This window comes from Malurus melanocephalus, unplaced genomic scaffold, assembly GCF_030028575.1.
Source record: "Malurus melanocephalus ecotype Western Australia unplaced genomic scaffold, MMel_1.1 scaffold_180, whole genome shotgun sequence".
Classification (NCBI taxonomy): Eukaryota; Metazoa; Chordata; class Aves; order Passeriformes; family Maluridae; genus Malurus; species Malurus melanocephalus.
Genome location: NW_026623412.1, coordinates 1140632 through 1156200, shown reverse-complemented (window position 1 = coordinate 1156200; position 15569 = coordinate 1140632). Strand labels below are relative to the sequence as shown.

Sequence of the window (15569 nt, the reverse complement as noted above, 5' to 3'; positions counted from 1 at the left end):
TCACAGTTATAAATGTCATCACCTGGCTCTCACAACCTGCTCTTGCAAGGGAAGAGGTGAAATTGAGTTTGCAAAGCAAAGGAAGAGAGAGCATTTACCTGACGAGTTAAAGAAAAAAACTCAGCGTACGAAGGCCTCCATGAAAGCACTGACTGAGCAATGTGCTTGTYGCATGCTGCCTTTACTTAGAGGTTAATTTGATTACAGTAGCGCTCGTTTGTAAGTTGGGATATTTTTCAAAATGTGAACGTATACCAGATCACTGTTTCCTGCACTGCTGGCTCTGCACGTTCAAGCAAAAAGCAGATGCGAAAAAGTGAGTATGAACAAGCTACTGCCAAAATAAGTCAGGGTTCCCAGAGGCTGGGAAAGCAGGCAGAAGCAAGATGGCAGGCCAAGAGAGGAAGATTTCTGCTCTTCCAAGTGAGGAAAGATGAAGGCTCTTGAGCACACAACYTCCCGTGGGGCCAGGTCTGGCCATCAGAAGCTTGGAAACTGGTGTTGGCTTCTACCATGATGATGGAACTAGTGTACATGTGTATGTACCCTTGGTAAATACAGAGCACCGAGTCCCTAGGGAAGGCCATTCCTCCCTGACAGGAGCAGCCTTGCAGCCAAACATAACCACATCTTGCAATAGAGGGCTGACAGTTCCTCTCTTGAAATGTAGGCTTCCAGCACCTTTTAAGCATTACTGAGCTTYGCAGAGGCAACTTCCTAAGACTAATCATCAAACAATTTGACTTCCTGTTCAAGCATTGCCATTACAGTGGTTTCACTTGGTAGTGTATCTGCAGAGGGAGGAGGAGAGAAGTTGTGTGAGCACCTGAGGGTGCAGCCTGGCCCCACAGGGAAGGAAGGCTGGTGCTGTGGGGCCCTGGGAGACGTGGCAGTGCCTGCAGGGGGTGGGGACAAGGCAGTGTGCCCACCATTAGCACCATGCTTCTGGGGATCCTCGTGGTGCTCTKCTTCATCCCCACTGCTGATGAAACAGGTAACAAAAACCACCCATGTTTCAATCTTTTCTCCTATTTTTCCTCTTTTTGATCATTAAAGGGTGGAAGGTCTGGTATCGCTTTGAATTAAGTTTGGACAAGTTGCTCTGCATTTGGATGAAAGGGGAGAGACAGCATGCTCTAAGTCTGCAAATGGATCAACTTCCTATGACCAAGAGGCTAATTTTTCTCCTGCCCCAAGTATCCCTCCAATATGAGACCCAAGAGCTTTCTTTTAATTTGCCTTCTCTCTAGATCCAATCGGAAATTGCATGCATAGGTAGAGGGTTTTTCATTTGACCTACCCCCGGGCTTTACGAGTTCTGCGCACAAATGGCTTTTTGTGGGGGCAGCAGGTCTCAGCAGTCCTGGTGCCAGTGCTTCTCTTGGAGCAGGTTTTCCACACTCCCAAGTCTGTCTCTAAAGCTTCAGGATCCCCCATGGCCTCGCCTGATGTGATGCACTCTTCAGAACTGAGTGCACTGGCATCCTCACAGGACCAGCAAATATAAGGGTCAAAGGCAGAGTTACTTACTGAGCTTGAAAATGGGAAGATGGGACTTGCCAAGTTTCTGATTTTTGCATTTTTTAGTGGTTTACTGATACTAGACATCTAGCTTCTTTTTGAAGACCTTCAGGGGAGAAAAAAATATTTTTGTGATTTTGAAATAGTGAGTYTCAGTGAATCTTCTGGACTCTTCAGTTGTTGTGGCTGAGGGTATTTATCTTGGTGGTGTCTTGCTGATGCAGTGTTCGTGTGTTCAAAGCTAATATGTCTTTCCAATGGGTACATTAAAATGCAAAGCAAGGCAAGGGATGCTAGCTTTTGCTAGGATAATCTTGAGACAGACTATTTTTTAAACTGCTGGCTGTGAACTGTTGTTATTACATCTTCTCCAAATACTGGTATTTTGTATTTTACAGGGAAGTTACAGATAGGAATGAAAATCTGGTTTCCAGCATAAAACTTTTAACATAGAGAACATTTTTAACAGGTTGCCTTTTCTAGTATGAGAGATGCAATTGAGTCTATTTTTCCTTATTTCTGCCTTGTTTTTCCATACTTTTCCTCAGTGAAAGCATTGTAATTTACTCGACACTGATCTACATTTCTTTAAGAGATCATTGGTTTTTTTCTTCCTTGTCTTTTCCCATATTTATAATTCTGTGTTTGCCATATCATAATTATTTCCACAGCAGGCTCCTGGATTATCAAAGAAGACACTTATTCCRGGAGGGGATAAGTATCAGCACTAGGTTAACGGTTCTAAACACATTTCCATGAGGTGTGAACAGCTTTYAAGTGGTGCTTTTGAATTACAGCAAAATAAATACAGTGTGTGGTTCTCAGATGTAAGCATTATGCCATGGCTTTATAGACATAWATACACTTGCTTTGCACGAAGAACTTGTGTTTCTCCAATAGACTCRCCAAGATTGTTCAACTGCTTAAAGAGAAGCACATGAGGTCATTTGCTTCTCAGGGCTCCTATCCTTTCCCCATCTATTTTCTTCACTCTTCGTTTTCAAGATGATTGATCCTTAGTACATGGAAAACATGAAGGCAGGTCAAAACACTGCAGGACTTCCTCATGAAGTGAATTATAAGCCTCAAGTATTTTAGTTTGGGCAAAASAACAGAATTTGTCCTGTTCTGCTGTTGTTAGACTGTACCAGTGACTGCTGCAGGTTGAGTTTAAATCATAGAAAGGGATTTAAAATATTTGTTTAGTCATTTCCCTTTTTCAGAAACACTAACATTTACAATGTTTGTCCTCCTCCCCTTTTTGTTGGCTAAATAATTACCTTGCTGAGGTCTGTCAGAGAGGCAGCTAGATCAAGTGTCTGATATTTTGTGAAATAAGTAACATAAGCAGGTTAYCACTGCAGTATACCACAACTGACCTCATCTTTTTACTACCCACATAACCTTCTGGCTTATGGTCTCTGGGGTTTAAAATCAACCTCTAACCCATTGAGATCACCAGAATACAGAAAATGGATGAGGCAAGGTTAGCTGAGATGAGGATGACATCAACTAATTTTTGTTTTGAAAAAATAAATCACAAACTGCCAAGAAAAACTCCTGTGCTCACACTGGGTTTGATTAAAGCAAGAGTGTCACCTGGCTTTCTGAAGTGCTAGGCTGCCTGCAGTACTCACAGCAAAACAGGAAAGTTTAGCAGAAAGCAGGTCTGTGAGGTAAGGACCAGAAGGAGAGGATCCCCCCAGCTGCACATTAGATACACAGCTGAGTTATTATTTATTATATTTTTATCTTTATTATTTATAATAAATTTCTATTACATTTATATTTATATTATAATATTTATATTATATTTACAATAAATTTATAATTATATATATTATATATTTATTATTATTTATTATCAATTAGATACACAGTTTGAGCTTTAGCTCAAACTAAAGTAAAAGTACCCTTGTACCCTTGTACCTAGGAAAGAAGAGTAAACGTAATTGAACAACAGACCAGCAGCAGCGAAAACAAAATAGCTTTGTTTATAACATACCTGTGTGCCCTTCTGCCTGTGGGTTAAGCAAATTCCTTTCAGGTTTTTCCCTATCCCCCCAGGGAATTAGGTGAGACATTTCTTTCCTGTGCTTACAGAAATCCTATTTTATCTTAGATACCTCACTCAGGAAGATAGCTTCTTGAAGCAACTGGCATTAAAAAAGAAGAGTACTAAATATTTTTAGCAGAATATTTTTTTCCAATAGCTGGTGATGATTCATGGAAAGTTCTGGAGAAAAAAAAAACAAAAAACAACCCACTTCAAAATAGTTATTTTTCCATACTTTGTCAACTCTATTTCACTTTCTTGGGGAATAGAAAAAATAAAACATTTCAATGAGTTTTTGCTTACATCAGGGTTCAATGATCAGAGAGTCAGTATTTTACAGATATTATAGATGAATGGCATTTTGTTTCAYGATGCAAAACCCCCTCACATGTGATTATAAGAAATGTCCAGCACTACAAATAAGCCATAAAAAAGCTTAACAATCATTTAGAGATGTTRCACACCGTTGCATATAGATCCTAAGATCCTAAGAAGGCTTGCAGTCTGTGCAGACTGACTGAAATGATTTTACATTTTTAAATGTCACAGSTTTTTGAAACCATAAACAATGATTTTTCATAACTGCTATTTTCCYGGCTGACTAAGGCCAAGACACAGATATTTATTACTACACAACATGACTGAATACAGCCCTGAAGTGGAAATCATAACACTATTTAGGGGAATGAAAGCACCTACTAAATGTTTCAGAGTTTCACCATTTAACAAACCCAAAGTGACACTTATGAGAAAAACCTGGCTCTGTGAAGGCAAAAGCAGCCTCAGTCCATGTTTGCTCAGAATGGTCTAGATCCTACTAAGAATGTAGTCAAATCCCATTCAGATCACAAGTGAAGTGAGGGATGTTTGGCATTGCTCTGTCTTCCCCATGAAACTAATACACATTTTAGCTTGACTGACTTTCTTAAGTTCAGAAAAACCCCCYAAGTCCAGAGGAGCAGGATGACAGCAGGGCTTGTCTAGCATGCCAGAGGGATAAGCTTGCCTTACCCCTGTTGGCATTGCAGCCCAACCAATTAATGTGGTGCTAATTAGTTCTGATAAATGAAAACAAAAATATCTCCTTAAATTTAGATTTGAACTAGTAGAAYCACTTTGTGAGAATGGATTTCGGTGCTTAGCTTAAATCATGTAGGAGCTGTCTTCATTTAATGATCCACAAATGAGCTTTTTCCTATTGCTCAGCCTGTCTGCATCCCAGCATCAGCAGCTTGGAGCTGGATTATCAAGCCCAGCCTGCAAGACAAGGCAAACAGATTGGACTATAAATCAAGAGGTGAAAGTGCATTGAAGGAATTTCTCATTTTAGGTGGGTGTATCAAAAGAGACTCGTTGCAAATTAGCACAGTATCATGGCAGGGAGATAAATAGTCCAGAGCTGCAGTTTAATAGTGGAGCTCAAGGCRTGAAGCTCAGGTCTAAATATCAGAAATACAAGTTAGCTGATGACAGCTAAAGAGATGGAGGTAAGGATCTGCARAAGACTCCAAGTAACATCTGAAGGTAGTCCTCCAGGATGAGATTTTCAGTGTTCTTTGACTTTCCCCCTGGCCACAGTGAAAATGTGATCATGCTGAGGAATAAATAACMATTAGTTTTCTGTGAGTACTTGCAATGAAAGAGGCAAGCACCTTTCTGAAGTGTCAGGCTTCTCTGTGTCCTGGGACCCGATTTTGGTGTCGATTCTGAGACAGAAAAGGTGTCCCCTGAAGGTGTATTCAGTCTGTGACAACCAAGGTTTAGTGGTGCACAAACACTGCAAATCAGTAGAATAACTGTCTCAAGTGAGATGTGTAAAATTCTACTGTGCTAAATTGTCAAACTGCAGAYTTGCAAATTGCCATTTAGGTCAAAGATCTGGCCAACAAAAATATGATCAAATACATTGTCTAAAGGGGTGGAATCCAAACCCCACCCCTTAATAAAATGCCTTATAAGCCTATGCAAGAACTTTTGTCAGAAAATGCTGATTTGATGAAACTGAATTGTTTTGCTGAAATGTCTTCCTTTCGATGAAAATTCACCACAGGCACCACCTCAACTAAAGACTTGCCTTCTCTGTTCTTTGCCACTCTGTGCTAGGATTCCAAGATCCTTGTCTCTTTCTGCTGAAAAGCCTGGAAATGCTCATCCTTCATCCAAAGGTTCACAGTGTTTGGGTCCCTGCAAACATGGGATTTCAGAGCTGTTATGAGGTCTCCTCCACCCTCCACACCCCCCCAAACAATGCTGAACAGAGGGACACAAGGAGGATGGACTACAATCTTTCTTTGCTAAAGATGAGGAAGTAGAGCCTCACATCTCCCCTTGCTTGAAGCCAGGGCTGGTAAATGAGAYTTTCAATGAGAAAATTAACAACTTGAGCATTTTCATGGGCTCTGCTTGTAACTGGAAAATCTGCTAGACACAGGTTGTTTTTACTGCCTACACCCTACCACTAGTCCTGGCCATCTCACGCATGTCTTTGTGTTTACTCCCTGGACCACATTCATGCCAAAGGAGTATCCTACTCAAGAGGCCGGGGTACATAATCTTGTGCAGGTGTGAATACACTAAATGTCATTTTATCCTAAATATCATTAGACACAATTTTCTGGGCATTCTGGATCTGGCCTCCTTCCCACTTCATTTCYCATACTGGCCTTTTTGAAGTCTTGCCACATGGATTAAGTAGAAAAAATCTAGGTTTGCACCACATTTTCAGGACAAGAGGAAAAAATGATCATTCTAACAGTGATTCTAGCCACAGTGATTCCCAGGGATCTGCAAAAGACTATCCAGACCTCATATGAGCTGAGCTTGCATACAGACTTAAGCAGTTATACAAAAACTTTGGCAGGTCTCTAGCTTAAAAGCCAAAACTCCCTTCCTCTTACTTAGGGGTCATAATTTGAAAAGTAGGGCCTCATTTGTACAGGACAACTTTTCTTGGGAGAAACCGCCTTTCTGCATAGATCTTGCAGTGTTTCATTGTTTGGCAGATGGTAGCACAGAGGTCTACATGTCAGAAAACATTTCCTGTTTATGAATCAGTCTGGTCAATTCAAATTCAATTATACATTCATGTGACATGCTTTTTTGCAGGCCATTCAAGTGCTAAGTGCCAATGCAATGTCAAATTAGTCAGCTCCTGTGTCCTTTGGGAGATTAAGAATCTACTACAGCTGCTAGCTAGAGAAATTACTTATTTTACATTACAATGATAGGAGTTTATATTTTTAGTGTTCGTTGCCCAAGGTCCAAACTTTTAAAATGGTACAGCAAATCCACCTGCAAACTCTTCAGGATTCCTTGAATTAAAAAGCAAATCTATAAATAATATTCTCTTATCTGACTGCAGGGTCAATTCATAGTATTTTCACTTCATAATGTTCCCTGGGAAACTGCTTGCTAAGTAAAGGATAGACTTAGATGGCCTTATGTATAGACACATGGAGACAGATGCAGGCTAGGCTTCTGAGCCGTGATGATCTTCATCATGGGCCACTGTCTGTACTAGTGTTCTGATTCTGAAGAAAAACACTCTTCATCTCATAGTTTCCCCTAGTAACTATGTAATTATTTATATACAGGTGGATTCTCCTGTGAGAAACTGTTTCTGTAAATGGGTGGTTTTTTACTTCCTGGTAGGGAGTGTCATCAGGGGAGAGGAGACATGGATAAGAGTTGCATGGGAGGATGTGTGGTTCTGAAGTCTYATACTGTATTTTATAAACAAGACCTTTTCTCACTTTCTCCCTCCCTTCYAGAAAACAAGATTTTAGTGGCTCAGCATCCTTTGCTCACTGTARTTAACCAAACTGCAACTCTAGTTTGCAACTACACATACAATGGGACAGGGAAGGAATTTCGAGCTTCACTACACAAAGGAACAGACAGTTCAGTTGAAGTTTGCTTTATTTCATGGAACACAACCAAAATTAGCAGCAATTCAAGCAAAGAATTCAACTGCCAGGGGGATCGTCATAAAAACAAAGTCATCTTCAGTCTTTGGAACATGAATGCCAACCAAACTGACATCTACTTCTGCAAAATTGAGGTCATGTATCCACCCCCATACGTCTACAGTGAGAAGAGCAATGGGACTGTCATTCATGTGAAAGGTAAGCTGAGAAATCTCTGTAGCCCAGTATCCTCCCTATACACACTCCCTACATAATGGCTGGAGGCAGTTTGTTTCCTTAAAAAAAGAAAGGATTGCCCAGTAAAATGACATGCCTGCTTCAGAATTCCTGAAGAAGAGATCTTAAAATGATGATTAATACAAATGTCACATTGGAACAAGAAGTAAATAAGCAGACATTGGTGATTTTGCTTTCATGTACTTAAAGTTTTCTTTGCTCTTTTCTTAAAGAGATACCTACCCAAACACAAGAACCTCAGTCTGCAATTCCTTTGTGGATTCTGGCAACAGTGATTGGAATTTTTGCACTCTACAGTATGCTAATAACTGCAGTTTTTATTAATTACTGGGTAAGAAACTAGTACTTTCCTTTGCGCTATATGGTCTTTGTCCCTAGTTCATTTCTCAGGCTATGCTTGCTGTATTCACCACTAASTCACTGACACCCCTTCAGTACAGGATGACAATGTTCATCCTAGCTATGTATGCACACCCRTGGTGTACCCCAAAAGAGCTGAAACTCCAGATGCTTTCCAGGTGGGCAGTTGGGTCTCTGCAGTAGAGTCCTAAAGCAAACAGTGATGCCACAGTGCTGGCAGTGCCCTGCACACCAGCAACACTGGGACACTGTCTCTGCCTCTGCCAGTTGAACCTGCTGGGGAAATCTAGAACTACACGCATTTCTGRCAAAATTGTTTGAGACTATTCTGATAGGAGCTCACCTACAATAAAACAATCTATAGAAAGCCCTCAGCTGACCCAGGACCATCTGCACTGGTGTCTTATACCTATCCAGCAAGCCTCTTTATACCTCTTAAACAAGCACTATTTCTGGCAGCTTGACTGCAAGGGAATTGAAGCTCCCGGATTTCAGTAGTCACTTGTCTGTACAACAACACTAAGAAAGCTGAGACAGCCTTGTGGGTCATTATTTTTGCTTTCTAATTTCTCTGGAGAATTGACTGGCCCAAGTCACACACAGTTCTCCTGCTGAAGTGAAAAAAGAGATGCATGATGCAGGGGCAGCAGAAGATTTTCCTTGAAACATCTTAAGACTGTGATCTCCAGAGCCAATTTACACTACTTATTCCATGTAAGAAATACTTGAACATAGAGAACTCATTTCCTTGCACTCTCACTTTCCCCTCTATCTTTTTTGTTAAATAGTGATTTTCCACAACAATTATGAGGTAGCCTGTATAAAGAGTCCAGAGTCCCTGCCAGGTTAAATATTGCATGTGTACAGAAAGCCACTGTCATTGCTAGCTGAAGCTTGAGATTTGCTAAGTGTTTCACAAAAGAACACTTTTTCAATCTTTGGCTATTTTTAATGGAAAATATCAGAGGGCACTGCCGTAGGAAACTACAAAGTCAGGTTAAGTGGTTCTTCTTTATGCCCTATTGTAGAGGCTGACTGAGGAGAGCTGAGAGGATTCCAGCAAAACGCTGCTGGTGTTACAGTGCTGTGCTACTGTGGCTGTGCCACAGATGAGATGCTATAGCATCTCAAATCCATCATTTACAATCTGAACCATTTTCTCTGCACTATATTCATTTGCTACCTAATGGCTACACACTTTGCTACTAACATGTCTGYCCCCAGCAAGAGTGACAAGGCTGCATTGCCATGTATGTTATGTATGTTGTTTGCTGCATCAGTTTTTACCTGTTGTTATTACTGCTTGCAGTATTCTTCAGATAATATGTATTTTCATTGTGGATGTATTTAGAGAGTTGTTGAATGTAAATACAGCTGCCTAGAGGACATTGTGAATTGTAAAATAAAAGGTCCTAATTGTGATACTCAACAGACATTAAGTAATGTCTGAGACAAGCCTGATCAGTTCCTGAAAGCAGCTAAAGATTTGTCTTTTTTCATACACTTCTGCCTTCCCTGAAGGAAAACTGCTTTCCATTGCAAAAGTAGCAGTCTTTGATCCTGTAACAGCCCAACATTCACTCATGCTAGCAAAATGTCTTTCTCCCATACAAAAGTACYTCTTAGGTGAATTAGAAATCCTGTATTATGGAGATGAACACACAAAGACAAAGCTTTTGTATCTAATGCTTTACATGCACTGACTGCATTATGTGGCTTAAGCAGTATGCAACTTACATTCAACACTTGGCATATATATAAAATTAATATTAAAAAGCTTAAAATATTCCATAGTAACTGGTCCACTCTGCACATACAACATAATTCAACCATCAGATTTTCTAATGCAAACCTCCTCSAATTCCACTGCATCATATGCATGTATACTGCAGCATATGCAACTATTTCTGTACATGGGAAGGAAATTTCGGTAAAAGGAGATTACAAAAGAAGATAAGATCAGTGTGAAGGAAAAAGCATGGAAGCACTTTACTTACCCTGATCAATAAAGCCTTAAGCTATGTAAAAAAMACCGACCTTGTGCACAGTGTGCAGCAGTCAGAGGCTGAAATGTTGCTATAGCCACAAATTTTGTCCGTGATTTTAGGCAAATTATTTCACCTGTCTTCTGCTACTTTTATTCTTGAAAGAGCCGATGCTTCCCTTGTCTCACAGAGGCACTATAAGCAGGAATTCAGCAGTGGAAATAAGATTTTTGAGACCCAGATAGGAAGACATAAAAGATTAACATCAGCTCTATTTTTTTCATCCCTTGAACGAAGGTTCAGAACAACATATGCATTGTGTCTTACTGCTGTAAATGGTAGGAAAACGATTATACACATAGTTCGGGCTGATTTTTCCTGCTCTTATTCTGTTTGAGGTAAGCTAATTTTTCTTTTCCTCCTGATAAATGAGRACAGCCTTCACAGCTCAGACTCTATTGTTTCTGCTGAATCATTCCACAGATGAGAGAGGCATGATGATGGTGAGAGGCATCAGTTTGTATCCTTGGTGTGTAGCATTCCTTTACCTGAAGAGCTAACACTGTAAATCTCTCACYAGATAAGATGGAGACTTACTTTCAGGTTGGGCAAATTCCATAGATTATTCGAAGAGAACATGTGTTCTACTTCTTTTGTAAATATATTTAAACCTGAAGCTGCCTTATGAATATGCTTACTTCCCTGAACAAGGACGTAGGGCCAGAACTGTCAGCAGCCAACATGGGGGTTTTCACAGTTCTCTTCACCCTTCTCCCACAGCAAAAATCCAAAAAGAATATCTACCATCAGAGCGACTACATGAACATGACTCCCCGGCACGCACCGTACCAGAAGAACAAGGGTTACCCGCCCTATGCACCAACTCGAGATTACACCGCATATCGGTCATGGCAGCCCTGATATCACCAGCGACCCACCAGGAGCCCTGTGTGCTTCTAGAGGTCAGTTGCTCTTGGGCGTGGAAAGACAGCCTCTCATTTTCTCATTGTGTTTGTTGCTATTGATCACGGACACTTACACCATAGTGTTACCTAAACTTTGTTATATGAAAAGAAAATCCAGACCAACAAACAAATATAAAAAGGGGGGGCATAGGGGGGGAAGTAAAGGAAGAATTTTTCTCTATGATGGCTGAAAATGAGGCCCATCTTGTGTTGAGGGTTGTCAGCAGGTAAGATGGAAAAATGGCATCAGACTTCAGATATGGGTCTCTTCCTAACACTTGTGGTTTTACTCAGAAGCAGAATGTCTGGTCTTTTCCAACAACTACTGCCTTAAATTTAATCCTTTATTTGCTTCCCTGTATGTGTAATCCWAAAATTGTTGCTGTTAAACCTGGCAAAATATAAAAAGTAATCTTTTTTCCTCTACAAGACCAGGACAGAGTTTCAAGTTCAAAACACATGCTTAAAACAAAGAGGAAAAGATCAGTCAGAAGGCATCCAAGTATTAAACTATAGAACAAATAATCTGCCAGGACAAATCAAGGTGATAGAAAACTAGTAAACCTTCAACATGTGAGTCCTCAGACTGGACACTTTGTAAAAGTTCCTAAGGCCATCTGGAGTCATGGCCAAGCAACTCCACAGATTGAGAAAGCAATCAGCCTGAAGACAAAATCAAGCCGGATAGGAAGAAAGATCTGTCTTTGTCATGAACACCCCCAATTTCTGTTTTGTTCGCCTTCTGCTTCAAGGGRATGCAAAGTCATATATGAAGCATTAGAAGACAGAGAGATCAGATTTTGAAAAGATTTTTACCTTTATGTTTGAATTTTGTWTCTATCCAGAAGATACTCTCCTGAGTCCTCCTGAAAATTCATACACATCTTCTGGCACAGAGRTCATACCAGAGCTCTTTCAAAAATCTAGGGTGACTTAAGAGCAACTAAAGATCACTTGAATTTTTTTCCCACAAGTGTGCAAATTTTGGGGTGTGAGAGGATTCCTCATTTCCAGCATAGTGAGTTGAACCTGCAAGTGCTCAGTCATCTGCAGGATCTGCTCTGGGTGCTTTGAAGAACTTAGTGTTATCTGGAAGTTACTTTCTTTCTTAAGATGTTTTCAGGACTGCTCCATAACAGAGTAGGACAAAATCTTTAGCAAAACCTGATTCATTCTTTCCGTCTGGTATGTTTACAATAAAAGGACATCCTGAATTTTAATTGGGGTTGTCATGGCATAAAATTTCTTTTCATACTGAGGAGACAAGGTTTGTTTTATAGAGACTACTAAATAAACAATTAAAAGAAAGAAAAAAAACACATTTCCACCTTGAAATAAAATGTGGATTGTACGACATCTAATTTCCTTCAAACTGGRATAAGGATATTCTTTCCCTCTTTGAGGGGACAGGACAAAAGTAGAGATGTGGGAGCTTGGCAACAATMTGTTTTGATGTCTTAAGACAAGAAAACAACTTTGGCACTTCCAAATTGGAAGTTTTATTTGAGTTTGCTGACTGGGCCCCAAACCTTCCATTCTGAGACTKATGTCACCATGAACCATGTTCCTGGAGGGTGCTGTGCCACCTCTGAGCACTGATGAGGTGTCCCCTGTCCCCAGCCAAGCACAGCAGAGCCCTGATGGCAATAGTGAACAGCATGGAAATGCAACAGCAGGCCCTGAGAGCCTGGGTCTGGTTTAGTTAAGCAAACTCAAAACATTATGATTGAACTGAAGAACTTCAAAACCAAGTCCTACTTCTTTCTTCTCCTTTCCCCTCACCACATGCACAAACACACCAAGGCYGACGTTTTTCTACATGAAATTTTTACTCTCTTTTCCTGAAAAGCCTGTCACTGCACTTTTGCATTACATCTGAAGCAGCAAGGGACATGTGCACAGAGCAGAGTAGAGGGAGCCAGGCAGGACATGTGGCACTAGCTCCATGGTCCCAGCCTGGCYCTCCTTGCTGCCACTGACTGGGGCAATGCTCATGCCTTGCCACCTCCCTCCTCACTTGGAGGGGAGCTATAAATGATCCTGTGCTGGGGCATCCAGACACTCCCAGCAGAGAGCAGCAGGCTGAGCACAGATCTCTGTTAGGGTGTGGCACTGTCTCACCAAGCTCCAGTGGTGTCCTTGTGTAATGTCACAATATATGATCACATTGTGCTGTGGAAAATCCTACCTTCTAGTGCAAGTATAAGGGGAGATGACAAATGGGTATCAAACCCACAAAAAGAAAATGTTCTTTGCATAAACTGTATATATACATATTTAGGTATAGATGCATCTATTTCATTACATCTATATTCCCTAGAGTTTTATTATACTTTTTGCAATCTCCTTTTAAAATTATTAACTAGATACAGTAAATTAAATCTTGAATGAATGTATTAGGCCTGAGGCTAGTCAGAAGAAAGTGTTACTTTCTAAAGCAAATATTGATATAATTTGCTTTACTTCCCCTACCACTTTTGTACTTTCCATATTTAAAACATACTGATAGCTCCCAGGACACAATACTGGAAAGAAAGTCCTGAAACATCTGCAACAAGTATTCATTTGAATGACCAAAAAGGAAGAGGGAAATATCCTAAACATAAAATGAAAAAAAGTGAGGAGAATCAGGACACAAGAAGCCCCAGCACTGTGTTAAAATGGACGTTGCTGATATGTTAAAGCTCTGTAGGGACATGAACTACAGACTGTTAGAGATGAAATACCAGTAAATTCCTTTTATCCACCACAGTAAAGGACTAAAATAAAGTGTTTGCAGAGAAGCAAGCCAGTTAAGCCTTCTCTGGCTTGCATATGTGAATTAGCATATTCGACAAACAGCAATCCTAATTTATTCCATTTGGTTTTAGGCAATGCAAAACATGCCAGAACAGCCCTGTCCCTCCCTGGCCCTGCCTTTGGAGTCTATATGCAATTAGGGGATGATGTCCTGCTGCTATAGCTCTGACCTKAGAAACTGTCCCTCATGGAGAGCAGAGGTAGCTCAATTGGGTTTTCTGCCTTACACACAGGTTTTAATTCAAATGCAAATATAATCCTGCCAAAGAGTGATTTAATTTTTCATCCTCCATTCCCCCACTGTTGGGTCTCAGTGTCAAATGAACATCTGATCTGCAGTCATCACATCTGAACAGCAATCAACGTMTATTGCAAGGGGTCAACCAAGGGTTGTGCAGCTCCAGCCCCYTGCATGTCCCCTGATTCCTGCTCTGCATGTCTCCAGCACAACACAACAGCCTGGCTTTTCTTTGCTTCTAGGAACCAAAGCTCTAGGAGACAAATGCTGAGGAGGTAGCCTATGTTATCTCTGCAGTGTCTTGAGCCTTCGCTGTTGGGGTGGTCAGACTTACTAAAACCAAAAGTCTTGGACATTCCTTCTAGTTTRAATATTGCAAATTCCAATAATCTTCTTCTGTATAACTTTTTTTTTTTTTCAAAATACTTCCTATTTTTTTTTGTAGCTTTAAACGTGAACTCTGCATCTCCGCCAAACGATATCATATCTTCCTTCTTTCTGCATCATCTTTTTCCTTTCATTTCTATTCCAGACTCGGCAGTTCAAGAATCCATCCTATTTGTTAATCTTTAACACCATTGTGCAGCCTTCCACATGGGCCCCTTCCTGACTAGTTATTTGCTTCACAAAGAATGTCTTGTATGCCACGTTCTTTCTCAGCTTGGGATAAGGAGTTACCATAGGAGATTGAAGCCATGTGGTGATTGGATAGGTACATGTTTTCTGTTTGAAGGATTTTGGGGGTCTTTCATCCCTTTAATTTTTCCCATCATCTTCAGATTTTCAGTTGTGCCGAACAGCCACGTGGGGATCCCACACACCACATGCTTTCCACAGTGCATTAACTTCTGTACATTTCATTTCCTGTGCATAGCAAGCTCTTGGCTATTGCCAAGTTCATTTTACATGCAAGACATGCTCAGACAGCAGAAGCAACTCTGGCTGCTGATGGTATGTTTGACTAATAAAAACATGGTACAAAAAGCTTGAGTTTTAGCACACAGGCGAAGGCTTCAGAGCTAAAGATCAAATCTTTCCACTTGCAGCAAGGCTTTTGCTGTGTGACTGGAAAATGCGTTACGCAAGATGAATCACAGGCCAAGGCATAATTTTGTTAGTCACTCATACTAACCAGAAAACAGGTTATGGTGATGAGAAGAGGATCAGCTTTGTTAAGGTCTAGYAAAGACTGGGAAAGCCTGAAAACCGGCACCAGGCAGTAATTTGTAGCCAAAGTCAGTGTCTTTAAGTGGCTGTGAGAGGGAAACTAGCTGCTTATCTTGAAGCAAAAGGATTGTACTTCACAATTAGGTGCTTTTGTTAGAGCATCACATTACAGTSTGTTACTATTCCAGCCCCAAGGGCATGCAGATAGTACGATGTGGCCAATTTGGCTGACAAAGTATTAGGAGGCTGCCAATTTCATATAAACCCATTTGCAAAGAAACAAAAAGTTGAATGGTCTCAAATTAATGGTGGGGG

General features: G+C 40.6%; 1 protein-coding gene across 1 annotated transcript; it reads left to right on the top strand.

The window, feature by feature from the left end:
* The first annotated feature begins 798 nt into the window (after positions 1-798).
* On the top strand, positions 799-11125 carry CD28 (CD28 molecule). Its single transcript, XM_057372885.1, has 4 exons — positions 799-994; positions 7348-7701; positions 7953-8071; positions 10866-11125. The coding sequence occupies exons 1-4, from the start codon at positions 940-942 to the stop codon at positions 11004-11006; spliced, it is 669 nt and encodes a 222-aa protein (XP_057228868.1). The 5' UTR covers positions 799-939; the 3' UTR covers positions 11007-11125.
* The last annotated feature ends 4444 nt before the right edge of the window (positions 11126-15569 follow it).